The 27,627-nt window shown below is 39.3% G+C and overlaps 2 protein-coding genes across 3 annotated transcripts; both read right to left on the reverse strand.

The window, feature by feature from the left end:
* Positions 1 to 447: 447 nt before the first annotated feature.
* Positions 448 to 4,909, reverse strand: LOC121803312 (telomere repeat-binding factor 1-like). Of its 2 annotated transcripts, XM_042202992.1 has the most exons (7): positions 4,778 to 4,909; positions 4,195 to 4,382; positions 3,873 to 4,090; positions 3,340 to 3,424; positions 1,830 to 1,913; positions 1,343 to 1,690; positions 448 to 873 (listed from the first exon to the last, which is right to left on the reverse strand). In XM_042202992.1, the coding sequence occupies exons 2-7, from the start codon at positions 4,342 to 4,344 to the stop codon at positions 847 to 849; spliced, it is 912 nt and encodes a 303-aa protein (XP_042058926.1). In that variant the 5' UTR covers positions 4,345 to 4,382; positions 4,778 to 4,909; the 3' UTR covers positions 448 to 846. The 2 variants fall into 2 exon arrangements, with proteins under 2 accessions (XP_042058926.1, XP_042058927.1); XM_042202993.1 differs by lacking the exon at positions 4,778 to 4,909 and having other exon boundaries at positions 3,873 to 4,100; positions 4,195 to 4,335.
* A 19,944-nt stretch (positions 4,910 to 24,853) lies between these two features.
* On the reverse strand, positions 24,854 to 27,039 carry LOC121804202. Its single transcript, XM_042203731.1, has 5 exons — positions 26,916 to 27,039; positions 26,508 to 26,638; positions 25,884 to 26,338; positions 25,300 to 25,768; positions 24,854 to 24,883 (listed from the first exon to the last, which is right to left on the reverse strand). Exons 1-5 carry the CDS (start codon positions 27,037 to 27,039, stop codon positions 24,854 to 24,856), a joined length of 1,209 nt encoding a protein of 402 aa, XP_042059665.1.
* Positions 27,040 to 27,627: the final 588 nt, after the last annotated feature.

The raw sequence follows: 27,627 nt of genomic DNA on the forward strand, positions 1-27,627 counted from the left end.
AGGGCTAAAAATTTCCAGCCCGATTAGCCCGCACCCGAGTAACCCGCAACCCGTTAAGGCCAGACCCGAAAACTCGATGGGCTGGCCCGAAAACCCGATAAAATTTCTATTGTTTTATTTGTTTGACTCTAATTCGACACTTCATTGATTATTTTATAATATAGATTACTGAAAAAATAACTTTCCATTTTATATATTAAATATATAAATTATATATTAAATTTTTATTAATATAATAATAGATAAATGAATTAGAAACTTCAATTTCACTAAAAAAATATGTTTAAATTTCTAAACATGCTGTAAAATTTCTTAATTTCTTAATATTTATGTTTTATTTTGCATAAATCTCAAATATTAGTATTTGATCATATTTATGTTTGAGTTTAAGCATATATCTCAAATTTATCATAATTAAATATTTTACATTTTATAAATATAACTAATTTTCACTATTATTTATTGGATTGATCGCATGTTATTTTTATCGGTAGCAACCCGATTAACCCGATGGGTCAGCCCGAAACCCGAGCTTTTAGGGTTAGGGTTGAATTTTTATAACCCGGAAAAATACAATCCGATTAGCCCGCACCCGATTGACCCGCAACCCGAATAGGGTTGGCACGAAACCCTGTGAGCTGGCCCGATTGACATCTCTACATACAGCATCACCCTAAAAAATGGTGACAGCGTCAGGCTGGCCTGGGAACACCTCCTCCTCCCTCATATTATAGGCTAAATATCTGGTTGCTATATTTACATGAAAGATCTCATGTCCATGGAAGACATTTAACCAAGTTTTGTTCGAGAGGAACTGTAAGCGGCTAGTGATCAGATTAAACCCCATCACGCAGGAATCATCTGTACATTCTTCTGTCAAGAACAAAATAAATAATGTGAGATGCAAAGAAAGACAAAGTGGAACAAACTTAATCCATCACACCACACGAATGGTAAATAAGTGTACAAAAGTAACAATCTGTCCACCCCAATTACCAGACTAAGGGTCATAGTGCAACAATAACACAAGTTACAAAACAGCATAACTCTTCTTCTTTTTCTTCATCTGAGAGTTAGATTAGTGTTGGTGACCGCAAACAGAGGTTCGTTAATTATCTTTACCAGTCAATGACTCGGCATATGCTATGTCCACACAGTTCCATCTAGATTAGTTAAGAAAATCCATGTCCTTAAAGAAACAGAAAAATGTTTATTTTCATTTCAAGATTTTTTAAAGCTCTGTTGTTGCATGAATTTATGATCCACAAGGATTTCTACAAACTTGTAGCAAGCAAACATGCAATTGTTGAGGAATTAAACAAGAATGTCATTAAGATCTCACCATGTCGGGGGTGTTTCTTCCTTTCAGTGTCTTCAATGCTGCCTCTGCAAAAGCCTGGGCTGCTTCTGCATCAGCTTCTGCAGCCTCAGCCTCATGAGCTGCCTCTTCAGCTTCAGCCATTGCGGCTTCGGCATCAGCAACTGCTTGGGCAGCAGCTGCTGCAGCTTCTTGTGGAGTCATACTCCTCATCTTGGCTAACTCTACATCAATCTGAGATTTTGTGATATGACTAATGTCATAATGGCCAATTCTTGGAAACATCTTGTGTCTTCCTTCCACATAAATGGATGGATTCCTTCTTCGTTCAGATAATGTAGAGGCTCCGGCTATTTTATACTTGCGTTTCATCTGCAGAAGAAACGACCTCAAAGTTTCAGTCAACTTACAGCAGTTCAGCTAAATTAAGATTTCTAGAAGTTGATTGTATGTAATATTCAGAAATAGAAGGGGAGGGTGAAAAAAATTGGAGATATTAAGAGACAATGACCTTGATAAGTTTCCCAGTTGCAGCCATATGCTTCAACTTTGCAGACAATATTCTCTTAAAGTTTGGAGGTGCCCAGTATTGATCCTAGGGAAAAAAGAAACTAGTACTGAGATTAGATGAAGATGGAGAATATAAACTCAGCAACTGTAGTTTCCAATCAGTTCTCCAAGGCAAGAACAAAGCCATGAGGTATTAGGTGAAAAATAAATGCATGCAAGCGTACCATCAGAACTGCTGCACCCCCAAACATCAATTTAATGTTGCAAATAATAAAAAGTACCAGCAAGTAACAAGAATATGCTGGAATAATTTAAGTGGAACAAATACAACAAGGAAACAAAAGAGTAATGATACATCTATTCTATTGTTTCTGGGAGAAAACAAAAGCAGTTCGAGGGCACAAGAATTGCTATGTTAGGTTGTGAATTTCAAAAATATAATGGCAGTGTTTATCTATTCTATCAAACAATTTATCCCTTTAAGCATATACTACGCACAGCTATATTTATTACTGAATATTAAATCTACTCACTACAGATCACAATCCAACCAAACCCATACTCTCTTCTTCATCCCCTAAAAATAGACACTTTGGGGATGACACAAGTTCTAATGCGAAACTAGTAAAAGTAAAAGGTAGTTGAAGTAGTGTCGTAGCGTAATGTATGGCGAAAAAGTTTCCAAAATTAAAAGTGGACTAATATTGGTGGATGGTGGTGGACAGATCAAAATGGCAAAAGGGGACTATTTTTTACGGACGGAGAGAGTATTATTTTCCCAATATATTCTACTAATTGTGTAAGAAATAGAGTGAGCACATAACCACACTCATGCAATAAAATCTATAGATTGTCTCCGAGCCGCATGAGGACCCCTATAGTTACTAATCATAAACAAATGGATATCAGCCAACTAAGCAGTAAAGAACAGAATGAATGAATTTGATAGATATTCACCCTGATAGGTGCAGCCAATCAGTAAAGCACAGAAAGAATATATTTAAAAGAAATTCACTGAATATTTTTATCTGCGCCAATATATATAGGTTGAAAAAAATTGCATTTTCACCAAAATAAGTCTAAGGAGGAGATGACAAGAATGTGGTGACGAAATATACTACCCTCTTGTATTATAGAATGCACTTTGGGTCAATGTGAATATGGTGTTGGAGTATGGAGCCTGAATGTAATAAACACAAGAGCCTGATTGCAGTGCCAAACTTTTTGGGTCCATGTTTCTGGCCCAGATGGAATCCTAATGGGATTAGGATTAGGACTTGGTTGCTACAGCATATAATGGTTGTTTCCCTATGTATTTTGTATATGAGAATCATATAGTTACGATTTATGAACTGGGAAGCAGTTCTCTTGTGTTCTTTATTGGTTTTTTCATGGTTGTGTGCGCGTCATTCCCAACACATAGGTTAATAGCAAAGTGCATACAGATAAGCTGCAAGTCTGCATCAACCAAAAGAAAATTTCATGACATAGTAAAAAAATAAAAATATCACCTCTATATATGCAGCTATTGATGTCTTGTTAGAGCCACCAGGCTCCCTGAAGTTGCTTATCGCCTCCAATATGAGATTGTCCAACCTTCAGTCATAGAAAACATAAACATCCACTGTCAGTTGATCCCTGACATTTAAAACAGAACTGCTCTAAAGTTACTAGAAACAAACGCAGTAAGTAAGGATGTCCAAATCACAGGCATGGTGCATAGAGAACTACCTATCAAATGGGTAAGTGCTAAGTACACTGTTAGTCGACAGTGCAACTTAAGAAGCTTGCTCGTTAACAAAATACAGGTGGCAGAATCTTTTGCCATTTTATATGGACATAAGTCAAAAAAGGATAGTCGTATATAACTAGTTAGAAGTAAAAGATTTTAATCCAACTCATCTACATGCCCAAATGTAAATCAAACATAAAAAGGACGGACAAAAGAATGAGAATCTAAATAATTCACATACAGTTGTGACAGTGCCCTGTCAATTTTTTAGTAGGGATTTATAACTGAAAACTTGAAACATAAATGCATAACCTCATGATAGATCTCTTTGGCCCATCATTTGGTGAAGAACCTCCTGAAGGATCAAGAGACCTCGCATCTACTAGTTCGTCGTCACTTTGACTAAAAGTGGACAAAGCCATAGAGCTCTCTTCATGCTTGGGGGTAGGATGCATCCTTTTTAGAGATAACCTGGCCCTCTCCCTCGAGCCCCATCCATTTGTCATGACACTCATGTTCCTCCACTTGTCCTAACCAGCACTAGCATGAAATCAGAAACATCTAAACTTCTAAAACTCTAAAGCGAGTAAATTGCATAATAACAACAAAAGCATTGGGGGCAGAAAATTTTTACCTTCAGATCAACATTGGATCTCAGATAGAGAACTTCACTGAATTGTGGGTCCTTCAGGATGGTACGCCATTTCCCTGGCCCGTGTTTAAGGACTCCAGCTTTAAGAGCTGCTTCTTCCTCTGGAGTCCATTTTTGCTTAGGTGCCCCCATTATTTCTAATACTGACAGATTGCTAAAAACGAGATTAACTGCATACAAGGTTAAAGACCATTAAGCGGCTCAGCTTATCCCCAAAACCATTAATCAAGTTCACGAAGAGCAAGCAACTGCCCTATCCTATCATCTGGGGGGAGAGGGAAAACTACATCCTTAACAACAAACACATCCAATTAAAATACCCTGACCACACCCATCAAGTTCCACAAAATTTCACGGATCAAATCCAACTACAATCGCAGGTCGATTACCAAAACTCAATCGAAGCCAGAGGCGTTTTACAGGACACATTAAAATTAGGAATGGAGGAGCTGCAGAAGCGAAACCCTAACCCTATTTTAACAAGAGAAGTGGCAATATCTGGAAAAATTGGGTTCTATTGCAGCTGAAATGAATCAGTAAGCATCAAATATACAAGAAATATCACCTGAAGGCGGCAATTGCAACAGTGAATTAGAGATTTGACAATCAAAATCTCAAAACTCCCTTTATTTCAATACCCAAACTCGTCTGTGGGCGTGAATTAACGGTATTAGTACATCCGTTTGATGGAAGTTATCCTACAAAACTTTTTATAAATTAATTAATAATATCAAATTATCTTGGAAATGATTATTCTCTTTACCATAGGTGAGAAATAACTGGAAATTGAATATTCGATTTAAACTAAATCAAAATTTAAAATATAATTAATTTTTTTTTATATTTCGGGATTCGGTGATCCAAAAAAATAGAAAATATCAAATTTCATTTTAACACTACTCCATAATATAGTTAAAAAATCAAAGTCTATCGGTGTTTAATAGGAGTATTAAAGAATGTAATAATATTTAGATTTTTATAAAGATTGTAATTGGTTGTATATGTTAATTGGTTGATAGAATATGATTTTTGTTTTATTTATTAAAAGCTAATTTTCGTATTGTTGAACTTTTTTGTTTTTTTAATACACTACTCCCTCTGTCCACGAAAAATAGATAAGATTGTGAACGGCATGAGTTTTAATGTATAATTGCTAAATTAAGAGAGAGATAGGTAAAAGTAAGAGAGAGGCAGGGAGAAGGTAGTGGAATGAGTGTTAGTGGATTGTGGGGTCCACATTTAGAATGATGTGTATGGTAGTGGAATGAGTGTTAGTATTGGTTGAAAACTTTCATTTTTGAACTTTGTCTATTTTTCGTGGACGGGCCAAAATGACAAAACTTGTCTATTTTCGTGGACATAGGGAGTATTTATGAAATTTTGATTTTTTTCGGTTCGGATTTTGGTTTTTCGGATAATTTGGTTTTCATTTTGACGAAATTTTGATTTTCATTCGGTTTAGCCAAAAAACGAATCGAAAATCGAATACTCACTCCTACTGTTTGAGAGATTTCATAATTGAATTAAATTGGATTACCTTTCAGTTTTTAGGTTTAAATCAGACGGTCTTTCAAAATATGGAATCAGGCCATGCAAACTTTTCATTTTAAGGGACTGTTGCATTTTTCTTTGATTTTCTCTTCTTTTCTTATTATTTCTCTAAAAAATTATATGAATTGACCAAACTACCCAATATAAGATTTCTTTCTCAATCGATATTTTCATCTTCACTCTCTCTGTTGCTTTCTCCTAGAGAGAGTAGTGTTGTAAGGTGGGAAGGGTAACATGGCCGGTGTATGGTCAGTTGGCGGGAGAGAGCAATAGAGGAAGGGAAGTCAGAAGAGGAAAGATAGATTGAGAAAGAAAGAGAAAAAGAAGGATTGAGAAAGAAATCTTATTTTGGGTAGTTTGGTCAATTCATGTATTTTGTGAGAGAAATAATAAGAAAAAAAGCAATAATCCCCTAAAACGAAAAGTTCGTCCGATCCCATATTTTGAATGGTCATCCAATTTAATCCAAAACTAAAAGATTATTCAATTTAATACTCCCTCCATCCCAAGATAGTGAGCACAAACTTTTCGGCACGAGATTTAAGAAAATGTGGTTTTGTTAGTAAAGTGGAAAGTGAATAAAGTAAGAGAGTTAATAAAGTAGAGAGAAAAAGTAAGAGAAAGAATACCAAAAAAGGAAATGACTCACTTATCTTGGGACGTCCCAAAAAGAAATGTGAGTCGCTTATCTTGGAACGGAGGGAGTACCATTTTGAAATCTTCTCATTCTCTCTTTCCCAAGCTATTTGCTCCATATTTCATTTTTGCAATGTCACAAGCTATTTTACCGATTCTTTTTTTGGCAAAAATAGTGAGTTGGCATTCAAATTTTAATGAGCAGATAAAACATTATGTCTTGAAGGCCAACATCTGTGAGTCGAGAAAATATTCAGTGGTCATGATATACTAGTGGCAATGTGAATTGGTATGTTCTACCAATACATTTTAAACAAGTGGAAGTAAATAGGGCTCCACTTCTAAAGGAATATACTATAAATTATGAAATTGAAACCCTATTTATTTCCACTTGTCAAAAATATACTCCATCCGTCCCAAGATAAGTGAGCCAAAACTTTTCGGCACGGGATTTAAAAAAATGGAGTTTTATTAGTAAAGTGGAAAGTGAATAAAGTAAGAGAGTTAATAAGGTAGAGAGAAAAAGTAGAGAGAATAAGAGAGTTAATAAAGTAGAGAGAATGCCAAAAAAAGAAATGGCTCACTTATCTTGGGACGTCCGAAAAATGAATGTGAGTCGTTTATCTTGGGACGGATGAAGTATTTGGTTAGACATACCAAATCACATTGCCACCTTGTCAAATGTATTGGTGGAAACAGAGTTGATTTTTCTAAGAGAATGAGGCCCACCTCACAAGAGAGAAAAACGTATCAATATAGAAGTGGACATTTGAAGAGAGGTTTTTTGCACGTGTGTCGTATGCACGTGTTCCCCCTTTCAACAAGATTTATAATTTTCCCACTAATGCAACAAATATTACGAAGTATAAGCGGCAAGAGCGGGGTCGAACCACTGAGACTAGGGACCTACTCGAGATTGTTTCTACGACACATTCAGAAAAGTGATCGGCTGCTGCCACGCAACGAGAGGGTTGAGTTTTAACTCCTAGACCTGGGAAATTAAACCTAATCTATTCTATCTGCTGGGTCCAGAGAATGGAAATTGCTTGAAATATAAATGCATGCATGATTCGAAACTGAATTTAACTTTGGAACATTCACCGAATTTCCTGGGTCAAGCAAATAAATTTCCTAAAACAGCCAGACAACAGATTGTAAGAAAAACAGCAGAACAGATTTCCCTAAGTAGTCTGACAGAAACTGTAAAAGCAAAAAGCAAAAGCAAAGCAGATCTGATTCTCTAACCAACTTCCCACTTCATCTTCTTCATGTAACTAAGCTAAAACAGAGTGAAAGCAGAGCATTGAACACCATTGACGAAATAAAACAGAGCATGCTTCAAAACCTCTCGTAAACACGAAATTCAAGCTAGAACTAACAGATCTACTCTCCTGGGTCAAGCGGAAAGCAGAATAAACACAGATATACCTTGCATGCATCACCTAAACTAACAGATCTCAGAAATCGAGCACGAGAACAACTAGATCTCAACCTCTAAACTACTGGAAATCATGTAAACATCATGGATCTAAACATCTAAGCCATCAATTGCGAAAAGCATCCAAGAAACATAAGTAAAAACATCATCAACATGAAAGTAAACACCAAAGCTTAATAAAACCAGAAATAAGTCGAGATCCAAAGGCGGAGTCGTCAATTCCTCCGATGAAACTCGAGATCTTACTACATCGTCTCAAAAACGGTAAAGAAAGCAAGGATCCAACATCGGAGGCGTCAATTCCACCGTCGAAACTATTGAACTATGCTAAGAAATCAGCAACCAAACTAAACTAAGCTAAGAGAGCAGTGGCGTTAAGCGCCTATGAGAGTTTCCTACCTAAACTACGAGAACGGTAGCATTAAGCGCTACCGAGAGCTCCCTACCTAAACTACCATAGCGTTAAGCGCTCCCTTTCTTCATTCATGTTGGTCCCTTTATATAGGGAGGCTTCAAGCTCGAATCCCTAGGGTATGTTCTTCATGATTTGACGTTTGTACCCTTAAAATAGGATCTTTTAAATCTGCTCTGCTCCATTTTCCCTGCTCCTGGTAATTGTGTGCGTTCCTGGGTTCGGCAGATTTTTCACGCTCCTGGTCTCCTGGTAATTCTCCTTGACCTAGCGGATTTTTGACACTTTTTACTCATTTTCTGCTCATTTTGCATCTGCTCGGTCAATTTGCAGTATCTACTTGACCCAGCAAATATCTGCACACTTAAGCTCAAATTTGCGCATTATCTCCCCCAAAAAGCATGTAATATTACCAAAAAACAATGCATGAAACGAGCCTTATCAACATTTTTGTGGGATGAACCAAAATATGAAGAAAAAAAAACTAGTATTTAAGTATGAGTATATTTATATTCCTACCAATTGGTTGTTTAAAGATTTTTTTGAGTTTTATACCCAAAAAATGGCTTAAAAGAGGTTAAGAATAGAACATTTAGAATTTGGAGTTTGATTTGCGAGTTTTGCAAAGTGAGTGATCAATTGGAAACGTCGGCCAATGACAGGAAAGATATAGTGCTTCGCCAAATTTGCAAGGCAACCAACCCAACAATCAGCTGGAATGGTTAGGGACTCTAGATATAATCCTGGTGATTCGGTACATTGGTATTTACCAACCCAACGGTCTGCTGACTTGGTCCAGGAAACGTGATTTTCGCTATATTTCTTGTCTTTTGAAGCTCGATTTATTTTGAACTATAAATAAAGTTGTATGACTTGATTTCTATAAACACCATATCATGTTCTACACATTCTGATTCTATACATCCATACACCACTACGAGAACTGTGAGAGTCTGATCAAACAATACATGGGTATGATTAAAGGAATACCGAAGTCGACATGATTAAATTCAAGAGGGTTTTTCTAGTTTATTTTATGTTAAAAATTGTTTTCTCTTCTAATTGTTTTAGTTTATTTGTCTATGGATGATTAAACACTTTTGACTTAAAGGGTTTGTGACTGATTGATATTAATGCTCTTTCTCATACGTTGGAGTTGATACTACTACTATAAAAAGAAAAAGTTGATATAAGAGAATTGAGTGGAATACATAAAAATGTGTTGAATATTGGACTCCTTGCTTTGGGCTTCTATTATTAAATGGTTGGGCTGGTTATTGTTGAGCCCATATAATTTAATTGTGGCCCAAATAAATGTTGGCCCCGATCACTTACCTGATGCACTGGATGGTTGCCACCTGGCACCTCCATGCGGATCTCGCTCCTCACCCATTGGATCTAGGGTGTGTTTGTTAAGTGGGGAGCCGACTCTTCACTTCTCTCATTCGGTTGATTCTATTCTCTCTCTCTGAACTCACTTCGTATTCTCTCTACCTTCTCTCTAAGTTTCCGACGGTTTTAGCCAGCGATTTCCTTCAAGCTTTTGGTTCTACCGACGATTCTCAGTTTCTAAGAGATCTATCAGTGTAGTTTGAGTGTTAGGCAACTTCTTCGGTTTCCTTTTCAAACCCTGGGATTCAGTCTTCTTCTGTGACCAACCATTTGTGCTTGAAGGTGTTGTGTGAGGGTTTCTTTGGTGTAAGGCTATGTCCTGAGAGGTGTTCTGTGGGTCCATGTGTAGAGATGGTCGTGGTGTGCGATAACCAGTGAGAACTAGGGTTTCACTAATTTGTGGTTGTGTGATTCGTTAAACGGTGTTCTCCTTTGTGACTTGCAGTGAGGATTGGGGAGGTCTAAGGCCTAGTGCAGTCATTGATGTAACCTAAGCCATCCGTGGCCCAATTCTCCGACTTAGTCTCTCTTACTTGTTTAGATCCTTAGGGATGAATTTCTTGTGAGACTAATCGTTCTACTAAGTGTGCAGGTAAAGAATCAAAAGATGCTTGGTTTCAAGTCCGATGGAAGGCTGACTTATACCTAGGGTTTCTGATTCATTTTGTATGTACTTGGATTACTTGTAATCTTGGTTTTACGGTTGTACTTGGCTTGTATCTCTGAGATTAGCCATCTCAGACCATATCAAATCAAAGAGGTCCCGGTAATTAGTGAATCTCGAAAGGTCTGTTTCGTTTTTAAGTCCACTATTTGTGAAAGCAGAGTTGCTTGTAGTGCCTTCTGTGTGTTGGGTTCTTTAGTGTGTGTAAAACTTCACTTCAAAATGACTCAACCTGTTGGTATTGTCCCTTTCAATGGGAAAAATGATTTTGTTATTTGGAAATAAAAAGTAAAGTGTTAAATCAGCAGAAAGTTTTCAAATTTGTAGAAGGGACTACCCCTGATACTGAGTCTGCTGAGATGAATGAATTAGCTAGGTCATAGAATCTGCATCTGAGATGTGGACTAAGCATAACCCTCATGAATGTTATCCAGGATGTATCTTTTTACTGAAACTTCTATGTCATCCAGGATGTATCTTCTTGAAAAACTTTTTAAATTCAAACTGAATCTTTCAAAGGACATAGATGATAACACTGATAGATTTCAAAAACTTGTCCAGGACATTAAAAGGTCTGGAGATAAAACTGTTGATGAGTATACCAGCATAGCCCTCTTGAATGTTATCCCTGATACTTATAGTGGTATTAAGGCAGTATAAAGTATGGCAGGGATAGTGCCCCTCTAGACCTCATAATAAGTTCTTTAAAATCAAAGGAACTGGAAATTAAAGAAAATTATAACTCTAAATCTTCTCAAACTAAGGCTTCGAATGTTAGAGGGAGGTCTAAATCTAGAGGCGATAGCAATAATTCTTCTGGAAATGGTAAGAGAAATAGCAGAGGCAGGTCTAGGTCTAAAAGTTAAGACCCCAAGTTTAAAAGAAAATGTTTTAGTTGTGGTGAAGTGGGTCATTACAGGGCAGAATGTACCAGACCCACAAAAGGTAAGAATAACAATAATAACAATCAGTTGGAACCTGTGCTAATCTAGCCAAAGATGATGGTTCAGATGGTGCGTGCTTCATGAATCATGATGTGCTCTCTGTTAACTCTGCCTCTGGGTGTTTCTTTACCAAGAATGATTGGTTAATTGATTCAGGATGCACCTTTCACATATGTCCTTTCAAAGATCCTTTTACAAGGCTCAAACCTGTTGAAAATGCTTTTGTTTCAATGGCCAATGGCAAGAAGTGTAAAATTCTTAGCATTGGTACTGTGACGTTAAAGTTTGAGAATGGTTACTTGCTGACTTTGAATAATGTGAGATATGTGCTTGATCTGAGTTATAATCCACTTTCTTGCTCTTGTCTTGAATCTGAGGGTTTTGAAGGTAAGTGGGGGCAGGGTGTTATGAAGATCTGTAAGGGTGTGTTGTGCCTGTTTAAAGTTGTGAAAAAGTGTAATCTATATATATGTATTGTTAAGCCTCTGACCTGTTATTATCATAGTGTAAACCTGGTTAAAATGGATAAGACTCTATTGTGACATAATAGACTTGGGCATATGAGTCAAAAGGGGTTAAAACTTTTGAAAGATTTTGAGATTTTTAGTGAGTTGGATTTCAAAAATGAGCTTCCCTTTTGTGAAACTTGTGTGATGGGAAAGCAACACATGGTTTCTTTCCCTACCCCAGTGACTGAAAATATCAGTCACTCGGTCTTAGAGTACCTTCATATGGATGTTTGGGGCCCTGCCTCTGTTACTACCCACTCTGGGGCAGTTTATTTTCTGTCCATTGTGGATGATTTCTCAAGAAAATTTTGGTGCTTTCTTTTAAAACACAAATCTGATATTTTTCAAACTTTTTCAAATTGGAGGGTTTTAATTGAAAATCAAACTGGGAAAAGTATCAAGACCATTAGGATAGATAATGGCCTTAAGTTTTGCAATGCTCAAATGGATAGATAATGACCACTCCTTATACCCCTCAGCAATATGTAGTTGCTGAGAGGATGAATAGGACTTTACTTGAAAAGGTTAGGTGTCTCTTGTCCAAAAGTGGTTTGTCTAAAAAGTTTTGGGGTGAAGCTCTTTACACTGCATGTTATTTGATAAATAGATCCACTTATGTTCCTCTTAAGGGCAAGTGCCCTGAGCATGTGTTTACTGGTAGAAAACCAAATCTGTCACACCTCAGGGTGTTTGGGTGCAGTGTTTTTATTCATTCAAAAACTGATAAATTAGACCCAAGGTCTAGGAAGGGTGTTTTTGTTGGGTATCCTGATGGTATTACGGGTTATAGGGTTTGGGTTATGGATGAGCCTGGTTTCAAGGTTGTTGTGAGTAGGGATGTTATCTTCAATGAAGAAAATTTCACTTGTTTGGTTTCTGCTAGGTCCCCTGCTTCTCCATCCGCAGATGGTGAACCTCTTACTGAGGTGGAGCAATCTGAGGAGAGGTCCTTAAGTGAGGTGGAGTCCCAGGGCAATGATGTTTCCACTGAGGTGGAGCATGTGTGGAATTCTTCCCCTATAAACCCAGATCCTATCCCCCCGAGCCTCAGGAAAACCAAGACCCAGATCTTGAAAATATTTTTGACAATGAGCCACAATCCAATAATAATCCAGATTTACACAACTATCAATTGACTAGGGACAGAGGTAGAAGGGTGGTTAATCCCCCTGACAGATATGGTCAATTTGTGAACTTAATTGCTTTAGTCTTTAATGTGTATGAATCCGATGGGAATGAGCCTCAGTCTTATAAGCAGGCTCAAAAGTCCAAGTTCTGGGATATGAGGTTCATAGCTATGAAAGAGGAGATCCACTCTCTGTTTGTTAATAAAACCTGGATCCTTGTGCCTTTGCCTCCTGGTGCCTCTGTGGTTGATTGCAGGTAGTTGTTTAAATTGAAAGATGAGATAGAGGGGCTTAGGTACAAGGCAAGGTTGGTTGCAAAAGGTTTTACTCAGTAAGAGGGGATAGATTATACTGAAATTTTTGCTCCTGTGGTTAAGTTTACTATTGTGAGAATGATGCTTGTCTTATGTGCTCATTTTAATTGGGAATTGAAACAAATGGATTTCAAAACTGCTTTTAATTCATGGTGCTTTGGATAAACCTATCTATATAAAACTGCCTGAGGGTTTTGTGTATCCAAATTTTCCCAATCATGTTTGTTTGCTAAAAAAGGCTTTGTATGGTTTAAAACAATCCGCAGGCAGTGGAATATCAAGTTTAATATATGCATGCAGAAGTTAGGCTTTGTTAGGAGTACCTTTGATGCTTGTTTGTATGTGAAAAATCATGATAAAGTGTATGTGTTCTTGCTGCTATATGTGGATGATATGCTGATCATGGGTCCTTGCATTAAGTCTATTAAACATGTGCAATTTGTTTTATGTGATAATTTTGACATGAAAGATCTTGGTGATGCAAAAAAGGTTCTGGGGATCAATATCCTTAGGGATAGGAAGTCCATTACTCTGGTTCTTCACCAGGAACCTTATGTGCAAAAAATTCTTGAAAAGTTTAATATGCTTGGTGCTAAAATTGCTTCTGTTCATTTAGATGCCCATTTCATGCTGAGTAAGAACCTTTGTCCTAAGACTGAGTCTGAAATTAAAGCTATGAACAAGGTCCCTTATTCTAATGCTATTGGCTCTGTGATGTATATTATGGTTAGTACTAGGCCTGACATTGCCTATGTTGTTTCTTGCTTAAGTAGATACATCGCTAACCCAGGTCTTGTGCATTGGTAAGCTCTTAAATATCTGCTTAGATATTTGAAAAATACTTCCAAGTATGGTCTCTGTTTTTCTAATCATGATCAAGGTGTTGAGCTATGTGGTTTATGGATTCTAACTATGCTAATGACAAGGATAAGAGGAAGTCAACCACTTCCTATGTGTTTCAAGTTTGCAGGTCTTGTGTTAGTTGGAAATCTCAACTCCAGCACATTGTAGCACTGTCTACAACAAAGTCAGAATATATAGCTATCACCGAAGCTATGAAGGAGACAATCTGGTTAAAGGGGGTTCTTTCTGAACTCAAGTTTATTAAATTTGCTCCTGTGTTATATTCTGATAGTCAGTCTGCCATACAATTGTGTAAAAATCCTTTTTTCCATGATAGAACTAAGCATATAGATGTTAAGCTCCATTTCATTAGAGATGTTGTGGAAAAAGGTGAAGTTCTTTTACAAAAGGTGCATACTGCTGATATGGGTACTAAATGTCTTTCTGTGGATAAATTGCCCTCATGCATCAAAAAGTTGAATTTTTATTTTGGTTGAGCATGTGCATGTCCCGGGTAAAGACCTTGCTGACTCTTTGAAGTCACAAGGCATCTAAAGTCCTACAAAACTAATTGGTTTACCATTTGGTGTTTTGTTAGGCAACCTGGTTTTCTTATCTAATGAACTTTGCGTTCTTTGCTGATATGAATTCCTTGTAGGCTATGGTGAAGCAGGAGTAGACCAAGGCTCTCCCTTGTTTCTTCTGAAGTAGTCCAAAGGTGGAGAATGTTGAATATTGGACTCCTTGAATTGGGCTTCTATTATTAAATGGTTGGGCTGGTTATTGTTGAGCCCATACAATTTAATTGTGGCCCAAACAAGTGTTGGCCCGATCACTTACCTGATGCACTGGATGGTTGCCACCTAGCACCTCCACGCTGGTCTCGCTCCTCACTTGTTGGATCTAGGGTGTGTTTGTTAAGTGAGGAGCCGACTCTTCACTTCTCTCATTCGGTTGATTCTACTCTCTCTTTGAACTCACTCCGTCTTCTCTCTACCTTCTCTCTAAGTTTCCGGCGGTTTTAGACGGCGATTTCCTTCAAGCTTTTGGTTCTACCGATGATTCTCATTTTCTAAGAGACCTATCAGTGTAGTTTGAGTGTTAGGCAACTTCTTCGGCTTCCTTCTCAAACCCTAGGGTTCAGTCTTCTTCTGTGACCAACCATTTGTGCTTAAAGGTGTTGTGTGAGAGTTTCTTTGGTGTAAGGCTGTATCTGAGAGGTGTTGTGCAGGTCCATGTGTAGAGATGATCGTGGTGTACGATAACTAGTGAGATCTAGGGTTTCACTGATCTATGGCTGTGTGGTTCGTTCAACGGTTTTCTTCTTTGTGACTTGCAGTGAGGATTGGGGAGGTCTGGGGCCTAGTGCAGTCACTGCTGTGACCTTGTTTAGATCCTTATGGATCAATTTCTTGTAAGCCTAATCGTTCTACTAAGTGTGCAGGTAAAGAATCAGAAGATGCTTGGTGTCAAGTCTGGTGGAAGGCTGACTTATAGCTAGGGTTTCTGATTCTTTTTGTTTGTACTTGGATTACTTGTAATCTTGGTTCTACGGTTGTACTTGGCTTGTATCTCTGAGATTAGCCATCTCAGACCATAATCAATAAAATAGGTCCCGGTAATTAGTGAATGTACAAAATAAAATATGGGACTAGGGCTGGGAAAATATACTGAAATACCGCACTTACCGTACCGAAAAAATACCAAAAATACTGAATTTTCGGTATACCATACTTTTCGGTACGGTATCATACCATACCGACAGTTTTAGGTACGGTAAAGGTATGCATTTTGTATATACCGCGTTATACCGCATCATACCACAAATTTACGGTATATACCGCAAATAACACGGTATACCGCAATTGAGGTATATACCGGAAATCACGGTATACCGCGGTATACCGCATATTGCGGTATACCAAAAACACGGTACGATATACCGACAAAAGCGGTACGGTAACGATATCTAAATTTTGGTATACCGACTTTTCGGTATACCGCAATTGCGGTATACCGACAAAAGCGGTACGGTAAAGGTATGGTTTTTTGTCATACCGCACGGTACGGTACGATATGCGGTATGGCCATTTCGGCACGGTATACCTTACCGTTCCAACCCTATATGGGACACTATTAAAATATAATGGATCTTGGCTAATACTCTCATTCAACATCCCTCCACAACAATCTCCTTACTCATTTGGCATTTCGAACTGCTACTTATTTAGATTTTAGTGAGAGAGAAACAAACACGGACTCAACTCTGAGACTGAGATAAGTATAGAGCCGAGATGTCCTCACTGCTACAACTACTCATCCTTATCTACCCATAGACGGCCATTTGTCTTCTCTCTCCGCCGCAGCTATGCCCCGATGAATCCGCCCGATTGCTCGAATCGGAGCCCCACCATATGCCCCACCCGGACTACATCCGCTCCATCAACCTCACCTCTCGCCAGGACTCCATCAATTCCATTCTCAAGGTATGCCCTTAAACACACAACTGCATCACTTTGTTCATATGAAAACGATTACTACTACATTTCATATATATAGGTACATGTGCACTTCCATTTCAAACCGGTCACGGCTTTCCTCACCCTCAACTACTTCCACCGTTTCCTCGCCGCTTATTCGCTTCCGGTACTCCATCTCTTTTTTCAATCTATACTTCTGTTTCATTGCACAACTTAACATAATCTTCCTTCCATTCAATAGGAAACTGGATGGTCGTTTCAGCTTCTATCCGTCGCGTGCCTATCTCTAGCAGCCAAAATGGAGGAATCGCACTTCCCATGCCTTCTAGACCTCCAATCGCTCCACACCGCCTGCATTTTCGACCCCAGGACGATTCACAGGATGGAGCTTCTGGTTTTGGCGACTCTCAATTGGAGATTGCGCTCCGTCACTTCATTCGATTACCTCCATCAATTCATCTCAATCCTTCCTTCGATCACTCTGTCGCCTTCGATATCATCATCAACACCATTCGTGGTAAAATAAAAACTCGAATCGCCTATTTAACTGTGGATTAGTTTTTATCAATGTCGATCTAAATTGCGTTGTATTGAATGAATCAGTGATAGACTTTACGAGGTTTCCTCCATCGGTGATTGCAGCAGCTGCCGCGTTATCCGCCGGCGGCATGGGCGCTGATACGTTCGATGAGAGGATAAACAGAGTAAAGATTTTTTGTTTGTAATTTTGTAAATTTGAGGTAGTCAAATCGAATTTAACATTCTCTTTGGGTTGAAAAAAGAAATATTTCTGATTTTGCAGTAAAACGTAAGAGCATCCACAATGGCAATAGCTCAGCCATAGCCTAGCCACAAACTCCTCCTGCCACATCATCAACACTAAAAACTCCCCCTGCCACATCATCATGACAATCAACTGGACAAGCAATAGCCTAGCCATAGGATAGCCACAATAAACAAAATTATAAAAATAACAATCACACAAAATACGAAATTCAACTTACGACACAGATACGGGAAAATGCAATAATTTTATTTAAATAAAAAAAGGTACTTTAATAAAATTACATAATTAAAAAAAAAACTAACGCTGTGCAGTCCACCGCGCCCACAACTCTTCAATTAAATCTTTTTGGAGTCGAATATGAGCTTCCACTTGGCGCATGTCGGCATGTGCTTGGAGGCGGCCGACTTCATCGTGAGGTACCCCACTTCGTACGTTGGGGGCGGCCACGCCGTGGCTTGGACCGGCTTCATTATCGTCGTTGGCCCAACTAGTCAGTTGTACACCTTCATCTTCGACAATCATGTTGTGCATGATAATACAAGCGTACATTATATCAGTAATGCAGTCGACATGCCACAAAAGCGTTGGACCCCTAATTGCCGTCCATCGAGACTGGAGCACACCAAATGTGGGGTAGGGTTTCGAAGGTACTGATCACGGAATATTTCAACCACGCCCCGACAGAAATACTTCATACATTCAAGGGAAGTCGTCTCACCGATGTGGAGGTACTCGTCCCACATGTCTGCCGCGCCTCCGTAGTCCAACTGCCTGATTGCCGCAGTGCACTTTTAAATAAGTGTGTGGCCGGGTCTGTCAGCCGCATCGTTCCTGAAGCGGAAACACATATATCGACGCTCCAAAGCGTCAACAATACGAATAAATAGGGCCCTGCTCATCCTAAAACACATATATCAACCGCGGCTCCGCTGCGAAGTAGTCTTCATATAGCCGCTGATGTGCAGCTACGTGATCCCGCTCAATCACTGCTCGGTGGTGGACAACGGGTCGAGGTACCGCCGGCTGTAAGGCCCTTTGTATCAGCCGGTTTATCTCACGTGACATATAGGCCTCCAACTCTTCGTTCATTCGTCGTTCGTACTGCTCAGCATCCCCACCACTACCACCACTACTACCACCCGCGCTACTCATTTCGCGTTGTTGCTCTTGTACAGAAATTAAGATAGAGAGAAAATTCGTTAAAACAAGTGGTGCGAATGAAAATGACATGCAAATCACGTATATATAGTGTTTCGAAAATTAAATAAAAAAATTAAAAAATCGGCTGGCCGATCGCTCGCCGATCGGGAGCCTGCAATGGCGGCCAGCCGATAGGCGAGCGCATCGGCCAGCGCTCGGGAATCGGCATGCGCTCGCCGATTTGGCGCTGGCCGGCTGCAATGGTTCGTCGAGCGGACCGGCCAGCGCCGGGAATCGGCTAGCTGGTCCGCTCGCCGCCATTGTGGATGCTCTAAAGAGCTGTCATCAGCTAATGGAGGAATACTTGTTGGACACATGTCCGGACAGGGTCAAAGCCACGCCGCTGAGTCCTCTCGGCGTACTCGATGCGACGGCTTGTGCTAATCACTCCGAAAATCCACCCAGCTCCGACTCTGAAATCAAGCGGCCGAGATTATCTGCCCTGGATGTAGAGGAATCGTTGTAACCGAAGTTCATCAATTGGTTCACTACAAAAAAAACAAATTTTGATTCTTTTTTATAACATGTACTGTTTCGTCCTTCCAATTTTGAATTAAAATTTTTTATTTGCATTTATCAGAAATTTTAAGAAATTGAGTGGGTAGCAGTCTCATTTATTTTCCACATAGATTAATGAAAATTAATTGGATAATTGACGAAGGATTTAAAAATAAAATAATTTTAATTTACAATGTAATTATTTCCTAAATTGGCTACAAGAAAGAATGGATTTTTATTTTGAATAAATGGTAGATTTTGTCATATTATTTAGTGCGTTATTAATAAATACTGTATCACATTATTTAGATAATTGTAATTAGTAACCGTCATAAAACGTCCCACCAAAAAATTCCCGTGATTGAGTATTGAACGTGTAATTTTGATTGTGATATCAATATTGTGAGCGCTAATTTCTTAGGCCATCCACAACGCTGTCACTAAGCCGTCCCTTAATCGTCCCTTAAATTACTATTCGCGGGCCTCAATGTACTTTTTTACTTCATCCCTTAACTAATGGATTGAACCTACAACCCTCCGTCACTTATCCGTTCCTTAAATTACTATTCATTCAATTTCATTTTTTTTTTCCAATATACTCAATTAATAAAAAACACACTTCATTAAAAATAAAATAACATTACAACATAAAATTCGAAAAAAATTTAAAAAACATAATTAAAAATACATAATTTAATTTCCTCCGCCAAAGTTTGCCCAAATGTGCTCCATTAGATCATCTTGGAGTTGGGCGTGGGCGGTAGAGTCACGTGTCCTTGCCCGAATAGACAACTGTTCTTGTATAGACGGATGCACTCCACTTCGAGGCGGACTACTTGTGGATGAGCTTCCGGGAGCTTCAGGGTCGAGCCCGAGCTGGACCGGACACCGCCGGCCCACCGTTCCTCGTCTTTGACGACCTCCCAAACATCGACACATTTGAATTGTTTGGCGGTGTCGTCGTAGTAGACTCGCAAAGCCGACCTCAGAATGTCGGCTCTCGTGGCTCCGCTTTGGTAATGAGCCGATTCACTCTTGTAGATAGCGCAGAATTTTTTGACCTCTCTGTCGACTTGGTCAAAGTGATCGCGGAGCATCTTATATGTGCGGCGGCGGGACCCCTTCGGCTTAATCTCGTGGTAGGCCTCGGTGACCTTTTCCCAAAAGCACTTCCGGATTTGTTGATTCCCGACGATGGGATCGTACGAAACGTGATCCAAGCGTTGTACACCGCCAGCGTTTCTTTGGGGCTATACGGATGCCGGCCTAGATCCTCCGCCTCCTCATCCGCCCCCGCCCTGGAGCTTCCTCCGCCTCGGACTCCTCCCCCGCCTCGGCCTCCTCCACCGCCTCGGCTTCCTCCTCCGCCTCGGCCTTCTTCCAGAGTGGGTTCAACGGAATAATCCTCCCGAATCTGTGATAATCCCTGCGAATACCTCGGGGCGGAGGGACGGGCGTATGCATCCACATCAAAATGGGGTGGTTGGTACCCCCGACGTCGACGAACCCTGGGTGCCCGGCGTCGACGAACCGGATCCACCACCCAGGACATTGTACATGCCCCCCAGTCGTCGAACGCGTTGATGTCGAACCCGCCGGAGCCGCCACCGCCAGAGTTTCCCTCGCCGGACATTTTATGATGAGAGGAAAGATGAAAATTGGAGAGGAAATGGAGATGATTTGGGAAGAATAGATGTGTATTTGTGTGTGAAATGAGGATGAATTAGGAGTATTTATAGAGTAAAAAAATAAAAATAATAATATAAAAAAGAAAAAACGGTAATATTACCGTTTTTCGTTTTATAATTTTTTTTTTAATTCGGATTTTAAAAAAAATAATTTATTGCATCAGCGTGACGATGCCCACTCACGGGTCGGCGAGTGGGCGTCACGCATGGCGCCGGAGTGCGCCACGTCACCCTGGCGCGTGGCGAGACGTCTCGCCATCCGTCATGGTGGGACGTAAAGTGTGGCGGGCTGGGGACGAGATGGGGCTCTGCAACGCGTCACGCCGCTGTCTCGTCCCTTAGTGACGGATTACGGGCCACCCGCGTGACGCGTTGCGGGTGGCCTTATGAAGTTGGAAAAACTCAGCAAAAACAGTTATTGTAGTTGTTGCCGACCTCATCTCTATAACAATCACCCCTCACACGCGCGGCACAATTAAACATTTCTAAAATAATGTAATTTAAAATCTGTTAAATTAATGTGTGTGCATGGGAAGTGAATAAGGATTAATTAAAAAGAATAGTTGTATTAAATTATTAATCTATATAACTGACATTTCCAAAGAAAATTAAATGCGTTTTGTTATGGAGTAGTATTCAATAAAACATTTTTATTATGGTTTTTTATTATGCGTAACATACTACTCCTTCCGTCCGTGAAATGTTGTCCAGTTTTGCCATTTCGGTTCATCCGTGAAATGTTGTCCACTTTACCTTTTTTTTTTTTTTTCCATTTTTGGTTAATGGACTCTACTTTCCACCAACTCATTACACTCACATTTCTATTATAAAACTATATAAATGTGGAGTCTACATTCCACTAACTTTTTCCATTCATTTTTCTTCATATTTCTTAAATCTCGCGTCGAGTCAAACATGGATAATATTTTGCGGACGGGGGGAGTATATGCTAGTAATTAATATTGTTCAAGGGAAAACAAAACATTTTTTTTATCAAATTCCGATATAGAGTCGAAGAACAAACATTCTTGTTATACTACTCCCTCTGTCCCATTTAAGATGATTCATTTCTTTTTTCACACGTGTTTTGGAAAAATCATACTAATAAATAGTTAAAGTGGAGAAAAATATAGTAAGGGGGAGAATAATGTAGAAGAAAGTCTCTTCCATATTATTCTCTTTCTTAATTTACTTTCTCTCAACTTTAACTATTTATAATGATTTTTATAAAACATGTGCGAAAAACGAAAGAGGTCATCTTAACTAGGACGGAGGGAGTACAATTTATTATAAGAAATAAGTAGGTAGTATGAGTTATTCATTTTTAATCATTGAATTATTTAGTTGGGACCAACATTTCTATCGGAGGGAGTACAATTTATTATAAGAAATAAGTAGGTAGTCTGAGTTATTCATTTTTAATCATTGAATTATTTAGATGGGACCAATATTTCTATATTCTACATTAATAAGGTTTATGATTTATAGCTATGGTCCATCCATAATGATGATCGGATGCTCTAGGAGTGGTGGTCACCCTTGCAGACATGGTCTTCTCCCCATTTATATTTCCATACCATTATTTTTTTCAATATGAATTATGACCAATATTCTGATAAAGTTGATCAATAATTCAGATCTTAATACTTAGTACTCACTATAAATTACGTACACACATGCTTTTCTTCTCGAACCAGTGTAAACATTACTCTAAATTTTAATTGTGGAATTATTTGAGATTTTCCACTTAGATATATATAAAGAAGAAAATGATTATCACATGATGCTGGGCTGGTGAAGAAAGAGGATTGTAGTAAAGGCGAATGGCCATAAAAGCTATCCTTGTTTGCATAGTTTGGATAATATGAATTTGGTAGGTCTCCTTTGCCATTCAATAATCTTGAACCCAAGGACAAAGGACAACTCCAAATATGGCTATAGGATAAGAGATCCACAACCCTACATTTATTAACACCATAATCTTAAATTTATGCCATCAGGGGCAGCGCAGTTGGCAACAGAGGGCAGATCTTGCTGCAATGAGTTTGGGTTCAAATCTCACTGCTGTCGTGTAGTTGCTTTCATCTCTAAAGCACAAGTTTGAGGCCTTGGGAGATGGACTTCTGACAGTTAGTGCTTTAAGGCCTCCCCTTTAACGGGCTTATGCGTACCCTGATTGAACCCCCTCACATAATATCGGGCCAGAGTGTGGGGGCCGCCAAGGCAACGGAATCGCCTTTTTGCTGCAATAATCTTAAATTTATTAATATGATAACACAATCTATAGGCCATAGATAGGCCTTTGACCACGACAAGGAATATTATAAGTGAGCTGAATACACTGCCCCCTCCAAATACTATTCCATTCATCTCATAATATATGTCACACTTTTCTTTTTAGTTTGTCCCACAAAATAAGTCACATTTTTTTCAAAAAGTTCTCTCTCACATTAATATATAAAGAGTGAACTACATCAAAAGTCCCTAACGTTTCCATTTGTGTCACTGCAGGCCCCTAACAAAAAAAATATCGTCAGACAACCCTAACCTTAAACATAATCACATATCGTATATTTGTAGCCATTTTCGGACCAAAATGCCTAAATTCCTCCAGGGGCATTTTAGTCAACTTACCAAAAACTTGTACACCTACACTGCAGACCTCCACTGCCTTGCAGACCTACCCTCTGTAATGTCATGTCATATTTTAAATTTGCCACGATATATACATATTGTAAGGGGTTTAGGGGTATGCTTCATTTTCATTTCTCACACTTCAAATCATTTATCTCACTTGGGGGTTTTGAGTCTGCACCTACCGTCGTTTACTCACTCATTCATCCCTATCGCTGAGTTTGACATCGCAATTTAGGTAAGTTCCACTGTGACCGGTAAAATGTAGGATGTTTTTTGTGTGTTCCTGCAACTGATTTTGGTTGTGTTCAATATAGGGTTTATGTGTGTTAGGCTGTGTCGTTCTAATTTTTGGGCTGTGTCATTCCAATTTTTGGGGATTCGTTTGACAAATAATAGCGTATAAGTTATGAAAATATTTTTGGTTTTAATTTTCAATTCAGGTCATTGTTGCAATGTCTTCTTTTAGTTCTCAATCTTACGGGTCAAGTTTTAATTGGAATTGTCCTCTTCCAGAGATTATGAACTATAATCATGATCTTGAGGCTGAGCTAGTGATATCTAGGAAGGCTGCTAATCCTGGTCGACGTTACTATCGTTGTCCAATATGGAAGGAAGATGATTGCAGATTATTTCGTTGGTTGATGCGGGTCTATCGCCAAGCCAAGACACTTACTTTCAAAGAATCAAGCTCGAACGAGACAAGTTTGAAGAACAACTCCGATGCAAGAATATTGTAGAAGGTGTTCTTGAAGATAAATTGCTCATGAAAAGTGACTAATGTGAAGAGCTGAATTTTAAATTGAGCATGAAGACTGAGGAGTGTACGTCTTAATTTAGAAATTATTAAAACCACCAAAATGTCCCGAAATATGAAGATTGTAATATTGTTGTTATGCGTTTTAATTATTTTCCTAATGTAATGGTAACACTTTTCTTCTTCAATCAATAAGAGGGGATTTTTTAGTACTAAACGTTTGAAGTTCCACAGTAAGGGGTAAATAAGTGACACTTTAATTATTGTACACGAATGAAGTTTTACAATCACGAATGAAGTTCCCGAATGAAGTTTTATAATCACGAATGAAGTACCTTAAATACAATAGGTACATTAAACTAACACTCTGACGTTTTATAATAACGAATGAAGTACCCAGCTTTTGGTGAAATACCACCCTACGTACAAAACTTTTTGTTGAATAACACCCGACGTATAAAACTTTTTGTGAAATAACACCCTACGTACAAAGTTAAAATAGGCAATACTTAGTTAATAACACCCGACGTACAAGACTTTTTGTGAAATCACATCCTACGTACAAAGTTAAAATATGCAGTACTCAATTAATAACATACGTATAGGTAGTTATCAACAGACAAGAAGGGCCTTCCCATAAAGGATACACAAAAGTATAGTCATAAAATACAGACAAAAAATGCAGTTAACTACAACTACATACAAGAGCCTTCCCATAAAGCATAGACAAAAACATAGTCATAATGTTTGACAAAAAAGACAGTTAACTACATACAAGGGCCTTCCCATGATGATCCCTAACAAGCATAGTCATAATATAATATCAGCATAATGTTTGAAAAAAAGGCTTCAAGACACTAACATAAACCAACACCATTGTTTAGACTTTTAAGGTTCCCAAACTTGATCACCGCAATTATTCAATCCTGATCCCCGCGATGGCCACAGCGTTGCGGCTGAGTCCTGGTCCGACGTGTGCTAGCCCTTGGGACCAGTGGGATTAGTCTACAACAAACAACAAACCGGTCAAATTGACTGTCAATGGTTAGGAAATGAAAAGTGAAAAATTGATACCGAATACTACCTCTTGGTTTGGCTGCGTAGATCGACGTGTGCTAGGTCGTCCCAGACGAGATAGATTGGTCTGTAACAAACAAACCATTAAAATACAGGCCAACGGGTAGGGAATTCATATAATCGTACTGAATAGTACCTCTTGACTTTGAAACAAGTTAGACAACTCAGCTCTGTCACCGCTATCCGTCGTGGGTGGCTCACTGGGCTGTGAACTCTGTCCAACTTCAGTTTGAGCATCTACACGGGGATCATTGGTGCATGTTCTCTTATTATGATCATCTTGTCCGCACCGACGACATCTGAGTACAAAGGTTAATCGTAGTGACTCAGATCCATTCTCATGATGACGAACCTGGGGCTCTTCACGCCTCAGTTTCTTTGGCCGTCCACGCTGTCGCTTTGTCCTCGGGGGTGCCAGTTCAAATCCAACGTCAGAAGTCTTAGGCCAATTATCCATCTCATTAATTGGGTACATGACATTCTCGTACAGAATCGACATTGTGGACCGTAAATAATAGTGGGAGACATAGCCTGATACATCATTCTCATTCTTGTTGATTGTAGCGACGGCATGAGTGCACGGGATCCCAGTCAGCTGTCGTGATCTGCACGAGCAAGTAAATTCACGCATGTTCACTACATACTGGGCTGACGGTCCAGCCACTTGGTACGAATCCTCTCCGTTCCATGTTGATATCCAGGAAGAAGTCCCCCACGTACAACTTATCCACAATCTCTTTGATAACGGGCAACAGTGCGTGATCGTATGTCTTGATGCACTGGCCTCTAATCTGAATCCTCTCCATTTGACTCGTCCGGATCTCCTCCAACATGGTGATAATGGCCAACTCTCGAGCAATTGATATCTTTGAATTAAAGGTCTCGCAGATATTGTTGAGGATAACATCACAACAAACATGTGAAGTGAAATATGCATTCACCCATTTTTGTTTTGGAGCAACACCGAGTATGTATTGATGTGCTTGGGGATATATAATCCGCAACGTATCCATCCGCTCCACATACTGTTCGTGGGTTGTACTCGGCGCAAACTCCCACAATATTTCCTTAAAATTTTCCCCGATGAATCTCTTCTTGAAGTTGTTGTATATGTGCTGAACACAGAAGCGATGCTCGCTCTGTGGGAAATCCTCAAGGATGGCTTTTGCAAGACCCTACCAAATTCATGTAACACAACACCCATTAGCACATGTATAAGCCACAGCACAAAATCTATAATCACAATCGAACTATTAATCTATAGGTCGAATCACAACTAAGTATTATTATTTAAAAAATCACAATTACAGTATACACTTTTTACTGAAATCACATTACTCGTACCTTTTGCTGATCAGACATGAAGACGTATCTTGGGGCATTCTCTTGTATGTGATGGTCCTTTGATAGGTAGGCGAGAAACCATTTCCACAGATCATAGCTCTCTGCCTCAGTCACCAATAGGCCACCAACCGCTGTTTAGATCAATTCCCATGGCCGTCATAAGTTAGCCTCTGTACATACCTCTCAAGAAACAGACATCAAAGAATATAATTGGACGGAAAAAATGCATCCAACCATTTTTCAAAGGCCCGAGGCAACAATAAAACCTCAAGAATCTCGGGCCTACAGCTTCAAGATCCCTGAAGTTCTTGTAGTGTATATGCACACTCGAATCAAGGTGTGTCCGTTCCAATTCAAATTTGTAGTAGAACAGTCTCCGGTATTGGAGTCCCGCCTAGCCAAAGATACCTTCTAATGCACTGTCTCTTGCGTGATATGCCTTCATCCTACCAACTTTCAGCCCAAACTCCTCATCCACACACTGCCGTATAGCTGCCAACGGAATGTGGGGATTCACTTTGATTTTCTCCATGTAACGCTCAACTAGCCACTTGGACGTGATCCATCTCTTATCTCTCTACATATTCATTACCACATAATCGGTATTGTTGTGGGTTTCTGATACGAGACATTGCCATATCTTCTCATATCTTCCATATCTTTTATTTAGTTATCTTTTTGATTCATAGTATCTTTTCCATATCTTTGTTTTCTTATTCAATAAGTTAGGGTAGTAGTATTCTAGTATTATAAATAGGAGAGGATGTTATCATTTTAATTATTCAATTAATGAAATATTATTTAGTCCACAAGATTGTGAAATATTCTCGTAACCTTAGTTTACTCGCTTCCCGACGGAGGAGTTCCGCGCACAGCAAGACACTAGAACCACCGCCGATCTCCTCTCGAGACGCCGGAAAAATCCCTTGATCGCCGAGCAGACAACCGCCGATCTCCGTTAAGGAATTAGGTCCTTAACAACTGGTGCTTTCATCTTGTGTAACTCATGAAACGCTTTAACAACAACAGAAAGGCGCCCTGGGGTGCTTATCGCCCTGATACTTCTCCGAACGGATTTTTGCGTCGACAACAACATGTTGTCCGCCGCGATTCTGCCAAT

The sequence above is a fragment of the Salvia splendens genome, chromosome 5 (assembly GCF_004379255.2).
Source record: "Salvia splendens isolate huo1 chromosome 5, SspV2, whole genome shotgun sequence".
Classification (NCBI taxonomy): Eukaryota; Viridiplantae; Streptophyta; class Magnoliopsida; order Lamiales; family Lamiaceae; genus Salvia; species Salvia splendens.

Bases quoted from the DNA above. Each gene is read 5' to 3' on its own strand.
- LOC121803312 (XM_042202992.1), bottom strand. From the start codon at position 4,344: ATGGGGGCACCTAAGCAAAAATGGACTCCAGAGGAAGAAGCAGCTCTT. The intron at 1,691-1,829 runs GTCATTGTCTCT...TTTCTTCTGCAG, and splicing joins CAACTGGGAAACTTATCAAG to ATGAAACGCAAGTATAAAAT. The intron at 874-1,342 runs GTGAGATCTTAA...TGTTCTTGACAG, and splicing joins GAAGAAACACCCCCGACATG to AAGAATGTACAGATGATTCC.
- LOC121804202 (XM_042203731.1), bottom strand. From the start codon at position 27,039: ATGGAGAAAATCAAAGTGAATCCCCACATTCCGTTGGCAGCTATACGG. The intron at 26,339-26,507 runs GTACGAGTAATG...TGAATTTGGTAG, and splicing joins TCATGTCTGATCAGCAAAAG to GGTCTTGCAAAAGCCATCCT. The intron at 24,884-25,299 runs GTACTATTCAGT...TATGCTTGTTAG, and splicing joins ACTTGTTTCAAAGTCAAGAG to GGATCATCATGGGAAGGCCC.